Below are 9,280 nucleotides of genomic sequence, written 5' to 3' on the forward strand. Positions count from 1 at the left end.
GAGCAACCATAATATTTTTATGAAAAATACTACTATATGTAGAATTCTTTGTAGTTTGAATCTTTTGACTCACTGTATTTAAAAGAAATCTTAAAGAAATTTAGGTGCAAGAGTCAAAGTAAAAAGTAGTGCTACTAGTTAAAGATACAAGCACATAAAAAAATTAAGTTGATTCAAGATGGGCAATCTCAACATACATATTGTATTTCTAAATTTAATTTGAAATACAGTACAGTATCTTATTATTCCATTAGTTGCTACATAGAAGTTACACTTCCATTTTTAGTTTATTTCACAAAAAATATCACATTTTGTTAGAAAAAATTATCTTACACTAATATATAAAAATATTTTTTTTCTTTTCACTTAGCACACTAAAATAATAATCCATCTCCTAAAATCTATCGTGATCGTAAATTCTACCTCGGAACAAATGGGACAGGAACAAATTGTTAGGAATTGATGATTAATACTACTACTAAACAAAGTAGTTTTCAAATTAAATCATAGGAGTAGCAATTAAGCACTATTTTAAATGAATTTTAGTTGGTGTTGTAACAATATTAATCTTTTAGTCTGTACACCAAATTTATCATCTCTAAATTTTTATACTAATTTAAACTTTTAAATTTTTGTAAGTCCTTAGAATTAATATACACTAGTTTCAACTTTAATATGTCACATACTTACACTACTAATAATACGAGACTTACTTTCCACTAATATTACTTTAATTATTTTTTTATTCTCATTTATATTTTACCAATTTCACAATCTATATATGATACTCCTAAAAATTTTAATTTTAGAAGACATAATAAGTATATTTATAATATATATATCGGACATCAAAATTCAAATTTGATTAACGGTTGCAATCAATTTTATTGTTGGATTTCGATAATCACAACTCAGTACTAGTAATAAGTCACACTCTACCGCGTCATCTCAGGTCAACTACTCAACGACCACAATATTTAAAGAATACATCTAAACAATTGGATTCAAAATTTCTAAAATCAGCTTTTATTTTCATTATTCTATAATCATCCACATTTTATCGTTAGATTCATTCAGAACTATAATAGAAATGAATTGACTTCAAATCTAATAAAGGTCGAAAGATGGGATTTGATGTACACAATTTAAGCTAAATAAAAATAATAATGACTTCATTCATTTTACTAATTGAAATAATAGAAAATAGATATACATACATGAGTTAATAGTTGGCGGGGGCACGTAGTCTGATATTGAAAAGGACAAGAGTGATGGTAGATAAAGACACCATCGGTTGGTACAGGTGGGTCCCATCGATTATATGCAGCAACGCTCTGCTTCCTTATTTCCCGCCTTACTGTTGCATTCAAATTACCTATGTACCCTTTTCTACTTTACAATTTCCTCTTTTCACTAATTTTGGGGTTATGTCAGAGAAAGGGGGACCTGACAATTTTGTTAAATGTCTTAATTTTTGTCATCAACATCAATTTCTTTTTCCAACTAACAGTATTTCAATCAAATCAAATATAGGTGCTAAATAGCTGGCTCAAATAACATACAGGGAAGCAAATTTTCCATCAATATTTATTCTTTACTACGTCTATCTATTGCATAATTTGAATGATTTGATCCTAATCTAATCTAATACTCCATCTAATTACTACTAGTACACTAAACTGTATAGGTGACTGTGTCTAGAAGTCCTAAAGTTTAAATTTTTAATTTTAAATAAAACTTTATTAGTTTGGGAATTTTCTGAGTCAAATAAACATATGTTAACTTTACTTCCTCTTTTTCTTTATTCCTCTTTAATTTTTTGTCTTCAAATATTATTCATCTTTCCACGTCAATTTTGCAAACAGAAGCACCGGTTTGCAAATGTATGCCAAACATAATAGTATGAATTGAGTTAATGTGGATATTTGCTGCTACATTCGTCTCCCAAATATTGACATATTTTGATCTGACACGGGTTTTAAAAAAATGTAATAGAAAGTGGGTTGAAAAAGTTGGTGGGATGTAAGTCCTACTTAATACTCCATTAGTTTTATAATAAAATGTGAATAAGATTGAATAAGTGGAGTATGAGGTCCACTATCAAAAATCGTAAAAGTGAAGTGTGTCAAACTTTCAGGAACGAGCCGAAATGATAAACTGTGTCAAACTTTCAGGGACGAAGGTAGTATTTAATTAACAATGGATAAATGTTAGTACGTGACAATACTAACTTTTAGGTATGATCCTTGAAAGCAATATGCATGATCTTGTTTTAGAATTTTAAAGCTTTATAGAATTTTACTTGTAAATTAAGATTTAAGAGATTTTAGCATCTCTTTGTTACAAAACAATCCATAAAAGAAAAATGAACAATTTTTCTCAAAATATACTATACTAAACTGAATGAATAAATTTGAAAGGAAAAATGTTTTTACTCTTGTAATCATTTTAAGTGCAATTCAATTGTTATTTTATTTTGAAAAGATACAAGATAAGAATATATAACAGATGTATTATTAGTATATTTTTATTCGATATACTGATATACTGAATTTCGACAGTACAATCGAAAATGGATTCGATATCGGTATCCAAAATCGGTCGTAAATGTGGTATACCTACTTTTGGGACAAAAAAAATTCGATAAAGTAAATTTAGAGTAAGATTTTACTTATATCGATTTTTTAATATGATAATAACAATTTCAGTATGATATACACCATATACAGCCACCTTTCCCTACTTGACTTTATATTATCAAATTGGGCTATTGCAACCATGTGACAGTTTTAAAAACAAAATTGAACCAAAAGTTTTAGATGCGTATTTTGCATTTGTTTTCCTTTTTTCACTCATTTAATTAAGTAATATATTTGAATTATTGTTGTTGGGAATCTTGGGATCCTGTAACCACCTAAAAGAGTAAGATAGCTATTTCAATGATTTTTATTTTTTTTAAAGATAAATTGTTAATTTGCAGTCACATCTCCAAGAGTTACGTACTACTCCAATTACAACATAATTGTGATAGTAATGTCGCATAAACACTACTACAATAATTCCCTCAAAAGAAAAAAAACCATAAGTACAATGTTGAATGTTAATGTTTTCTCCCTTATCAGTTGAGTAGGTATGTAATAGTAATAATAATAGTAATAATACAACTTTATCATATGCGTATCATGCAAAGTATGCGAGATAATTGAAATATAAATCCAAATATATATTGAACCTTACTACAAATTGATTCAATCTTCAATGTGGTATAATAAATACTTATGTGCATTATCTACTTTGTTATTTATTTGACGCTTATATTTCGTATGCAGAAATTTGAAGGTGCATTTAAATAAGTCTTCAATGTGGTAGCTCAAAATTAATCAAGGGATTGCTTCTAAAACTCTACTAGTACTTAATAATATGATCCAATAATATGCAACCAATCATGAAATTTTTTACATTATTAAAGACTTACTACTATTTAATTTAACTTTGTGTTTACATTGATTGATTTTAGTATAGGATACATTAAAATTTATGAAAAATATGCGAAAATTTGAGATTGCATTTATATTCATATGCAAAAATACATGAAATCGAGGACAAATAAAGTCGCTGATGTATATATTTGGAAATTTGTACTGATTAGATGATAATTAAATATTCAACCAAACTGATAAAAATAATACTAATATTTCAGAACCTGTTACTTAAATAATTATATTCCAACATCTGAACCTGATATAATCTGATCAGTGCGATATTAAATAAAATGGAAAAATAGGACAATGCTTAACGGCACTAAACAAATATTTCCGCACAGTTAAGTCAACTTTAACAATTCATATTACTATTTCATGTTCGTAATAGTAACATTAAATATTAAATTTTTTATATAGTAGAATCTATATGAACAAACATTTTGGATTAAATGATTAATTTCATAATAACACTTATATTAAGTAAAGGGTAATATAGTAATCTAGTAATTCCACCAAGTCAAAGAGTCAACCCAAAACACAAGTAGGAAAAACTCATCTGCATGATTGGTGAGCCATTAATAGCACGTGCCGATCGCTCATTGGTCCATTTCAGTCCATCGGGATTCACAGCTCTCACACATAATAATTAAAGTTAAACAAAAGCGCAGCAAGAAAACACAAACGTACACTCTCTCTCTCTCATCTCCAGTCACACTGTGTTTCTCTCTCCTAAAAAAACCCAAATTCTTCCTGAATTGCCAGCGCCATTCATCCAGAGGCGCAAAGAAGCTTCACCACCCAATGAATTGCCTTCCCGCAGAGCCTCATTTCAACACCTGAGCCTCAGGAATTGAGTTCATTGTGCTTGTTTATTAGCAATTGAAGTTGGAAAATGCTGGAAGCTGCTGCAGTGGTGAGCAATGGCGGATTCTCTCCTCACTCATCGCATCTGCATAGCTGCGGCGACAGCTCAGAGGAGGAGCTTTCTGTTTTGCCGCGCCACACCAAGGTTGTTGTCACAGGTAACAATCGCACAAAGTCGGTGCTGGTGGGGCTTCAGGGCGTCGTCAAGAAAGCTGTTGGCCTCGGTGGATGGCATTGGCTGGTAAAATTCAGCACCAATTGAAAAAGAACATTTCAAATTGAAATATTTTTGTCGCTTTTTCTCAGTCAATTTTGGAAATTCTTCAGTTGCTTAGTGGAGCAATGTGTTTTGGGTCTTACTTGGAATGATTCTGTGACTCGGAAAGTTGTAATTTTGGCAAGAATTTAATGTTTTGTAAGCTTACTTGAGTAATTGAAATTCCTTAAATGCTGAATTGACTTTGAGAAATGGTGATAGTGGATCCCTTTTTTTGGTGGTAGATCTGATTTGATTACTCTTGATTTCATAATGTGATTGCTATTTGAATTGCTCTGGTTTCCCCTTTTGATTCTTCGTCAGTATATAAGATCACTTTCTATAAGTTTTTGTTATTGCAAATCAACTTTATCACATATGGATGTCCTTTTCGTTTGATTGTCTTTTGTTTATTATGAATTTAGCGAATATTGTGAAATAACTGGATGCTTCCCGTGACTATATACAACACTGCATTGTTAGTTTTGCATTTATTTATGAATATTTCCGTAGCAGAGCTGTAGAATTTTGGTAGTTCCCAATTCAACAGATTCTATTTTATCTTTGTAGATATTCTTGGAGGAAATAGTTGGCTTCTGTATTAGGAGTTATTCCTACTCAATATTTTAGAAATTCATAATCTTCTAAAGAAAAGATTGAAGATGCTTGAGAAGGTTGCTATGCGATTGAATGATTTGTTTTTTGATGGGTTGCTTACTGATGGATGTGCAGGTCCTCACTAATGGTATTGAGGTGAAGCTGCAAAGGAATGCTTTAAGTGTTCTTGAACCTCCTACGGGGAATGAGGAAGACGACTACCTTGAAATTGAACACGAGCAGTGGAATAGCTCGGATATTGGTAAGGCTTGTTAATAGTTCTAACTATTTAGTTAATTTTGGCTCATGGTACACTGACTATATGAGGTCCTAAAATGCAAATGATTCCTATTCTTGTTGTATATGTCCAAATTGATTGTTTGTGTTGGAGATGCTACAAATCTGAAGCAGTAATAATGCTTTATGTTTCAGGATAAGGAAAAAGTATTGTGAATGTCACGCCTGCTGCCTGATGATTAAATAGCTTTTATTTTTCTTGTGAAAGTTGCATTGGATTCTTCACATTTCTTTATCACTTTTCTTATAGTACTTTCCCTCCATTTCTGTAAGACCTTGGATTTATCCATTAATGTGATCTAATTGTATGTTGTATTGCAATTTTTTAGCGTTCGACGATGCTCATAAGTCCCATAGGTCGAGGCATCGTATGCACCGTTCGTCTAACAAGACTCTCCGCCGGTCTCTCTCCTCTGACTCTCAGCTGAAGGATTCTGTCTCTACTGCCAAAGTGTCCTCGGTGAGAAAACCTTTCCCTTTTTCTTTCATCTTTCTCTTGATAATAATATAAAGCTGAAGCAGCTTTGCTGTTTGCTTTTTTATCTCATTCACAATCAACCATTGCTAAATACCTCAGGTTGACCTCAGCAAACTAGAGATGGCTGCGCTGTGGAGATATGCATTGCATTTTAACCTTGTGAGTGGCTTTATTATACTTCTTGATTCTTGATTTACAGTAAATTTTTGCACAGTTCATTAACCTAATTGGTTCGACTCTAGGTGGATACGAATCCTAACCCTTCTAAGGAGCAACTGATCGACGTTGTCCAGAGGCATTTTGTTTCACAGGTTTGTGAATACTTGTGTGTATATATACACGCACAAGGTCCTGATGTACATGTACATTATGTTTGCTGATTGAATCTGTGTGTCGGGTGCAGCAACTGGACGAGCTTCAAGTGATTGCGGGGTTTGTGAAGGCAGCAAAGAGACTGAAGACAGTGTGCAAATGATGATGGTTCGGATTGGATGCGGGCTGACCCTAACAAAGTTGCAATACCTTAAAAAAACTTGTGGGAATGTATATGTTTAGTAATGGTGTCTAGTTGTGTAGGTGTAGATAAAGATCTGTGTAGATATATGCGTTGGAACTGACTGACTCAAGAGTCCTAAGAGGCCATCATATCCCAAACCAAAAGTGGGGACTTTTTCTTCAGCCTGTATAGGCCCCCACCCACAGATAACACCTTAACCCTTTCAATGGATCTATTGTTATCTCTCAAAACTCTCTCTAATGTGTGTATATTCTATCAAAGCTTATTACAGTGAGAGAGAGAGAGAGGGGGGGATTTAGTTGGTTGGAGATGGAGCATCCAATGTTGGATTTTCTTGGCAGTGGTGTGTTTGTAATCCACCTGTCACTTTACAAGATGGTCTTGACTAGGCTCTTACTTTTGGTTGTATGAAAGCATATCACAAAATTCAAAATATTAATTATAGTATTGTCTGTATGTGGAGACTGGAGCGTTCGTTACACTCATTAATTAATATCTTCTGGAATCCTAAGTTACAGCCTCAAAAATCAAAATCCAGGGGTGATTGGCTCAAATATTAATATGGGATAATAATGTCACATTCTATTCTCATTTTTCGTGCTTTTTCAACCTTTTGATTTTCGAAAAATGTAAAAGTAATCTATTTTTACTTTTATATAAGTAAAGCATCTCAAAAGGTAAAGAGGGAAACTGAAGAGGTATAATTTTATTTATTTATTTTAAGTAAATGTATATATTCTTGAAAAATAGTGCATTCAAAGAAAGAACTAAATTGAAATGAGATCATAAAAATACCTTTTGTGTAGAGAAGAGATAAATTCTCTGTATATATTTTGGATATTGAAAAATGAATAATACTTTCTCAAATATCCTTTTTATTGGAAGAGTTTTATAAAAAAAGAAATAAATATAAAGTTTTTATTTTTACCTTTCCATTTGCCTCTTCCTTGGAAATGCTTTTATATAATAATAATAATAATAATAATAATAATAATAATAATAATAATAATAATAATAATAAATACTGTATTAGGATAAATGATGTGAAATAAAAGTTTCATTTGCCTTAATTTGGGTAACTACTACATTCCAGAACTTCTTGTCCTAATGTTCATCATGGATGAAATCCATAACTTATAGCAATAATTATGTGATATATTATTCAACTTATTTAATTTTTGCATGATCTTAACACACCAATACTTTTGCCTAAATTTTGACTATAAATCAGTGTTGGATAGGATATGTGACTTTTGATGAAATAAATCAAAATATCAGTGATATTTGATAAGTTAGAATATTAGTATTATCTACTAATTAAATCTATTATCTAACTAACTAATATACATAAGATAAAATGCATCCAAAACAAAACTCCAATTGCTAGTTTGGGCCCATTAGTAGCAACCCAAGCCCACAAATTTGATCTACAACTCTCCCATCAACTAAATCCTAAATGAGTTTTAGTTGGTGTTTTCCCATATCAACATCTTGTCAATTCAATTGAATACAAATACAAATATTAAATCTCATACTAAATTTCCAATGCCCAAGCTGCATTATACAGTAGTGATTATAGATAGGCTGCAAGCTGCTTCGATGTAGGGTTCCAACTTCCAACTGTTGGGTAAAATGACTCAATGAGTTGTTATAACTTAAGTTAAGTGAATATATTGTTGGGATTGTGATGATATCAAGTTTGTTTGAATACTTATTCTTCTTTTTTGATTAATACTAAGATGTAGGGTACTACTAGAGTACTAGGCGGAATTCCTCTTTTGGATTATTATGGAAACAAGGTTCCCAAATTAGGAAGTATTCCGATTAACGAGACGCATGCATCTCTCACAAATCTAGAATTCTTAAAAAAAAAAACTTGCTGATTTGAGAAGCTAATTTCCATATGTTGCCCAAAAAGAATTTTGTCGCTACACTATTGATGCAAAATCTAATTAGAATAAGTGATCCTCTCTCACTAGTCTAGTTAGTTAAAAATTTTGTGGTTGGTCTTTGGGAACAACTGATTCGAATTCCGTATCTACTTAGTCGTATGATGGGGACAGTTGCATCATCAACCACCAACTATTTTATTTTTACCCCAATATTTCTAATTGGCAATTGAACTGTATTTACTTAAATTGGTTCTTATACTTCTCTTTTTAAAATTATACACGCCGTTTAATAGTTTTTTTCTCCTCTTTAAAGTAGTTTACAAGTTGACTGATTTCGAATTTCGATTAACATAGATATATTTTCTTCATAAAATTTTGAAGAAACAATGAAAGAAGGTTGTTAAAGTGTCAAACCAACCAGTGGCCCTTTTTTTCCCTATGCAAAGGCCCAACAGTTGGCATCATCCCTACCAAACTTGGATATTTTCAGTAGTGGAGGTGTACTACTTTTTTTCAAGTATATTTACCAAAATGTCCTCTTTTTTGTGTTTGTTGGTGACTAAACTTAATCTATCACATCAAATCATAACAAACAAACAAAAAAACAAATAAAAATTTAATGATAAAATCAAAACTCTATTTCGCCCATAGAGAACTTTTCTTTTTAAATGGACTGGGCTCGGGTGGATTTTGGACCGAACTTATGGGCCTAAATATCACAACATTAAAGTACTGTATGTTTTTTGTAAGCAATTCCACTTGTATATCCAACTCTAAGATACTATCTGATTTTTATAATTGAAATGGTTTCTACTTTCCACGTGTACATGCACAATTAAAACAAGTGAACGTATGATTCGTCTATCTATTGTTGTATTTTTATTGGGGTAATTTTTA

General features: G+C 31.5%; 1 protein-coding gene across 1 annotated transcript; it reads left to right on the forward strand.

Annotated features, from left to right (window-relative positions):
- The first annotated feature begins 4,152 nt into the window (after nucleotides 1-4,152).
- LOC125219489 (uncharacterized) lies at nucleotides 4,153-6,947 on the forward strand. The gene is made up of 6 exons (XM_048121473.2): nucleotides 4,153-4,587; nucleotides 5,335-5,461; nucleotides 5,826-5,956; nucleotides 6,074-6,133; nucleotides 6,217-6,285; nucleotides 6,378-6,947. Exons 1-6 carry the CDS (start codon nucleotides 4,375-4,377, stop codon nucleotides 6,447-6,449), a joined length of 672 nt encoding a protein of 223 aa, XP_047977430.1. The 5' UTR covers nucleotides 4,153-4,374; the 3' UTR covers nucleotides 6,450-6,947.
- The last annotated feature ends 2,333 nt before the right edge of the window (nucleotides 6,948-9,280 follow it).

This window comes from Salvia hispanica, chromosome 1 (genome assembly GCF_029641045.1).
Source record: "Salvia hispanica isolate PSC_SH4W2 chromosome 1, Shi_PSC_v1, whole genome shotgun sequence".
NCBI classification, from domain to species: Eukaryota; Viridiplantae; Streptophyta; class Magnoliopsida; order Lamiales; family Lamiaceae; genus Salvia; species Salvia hispanica.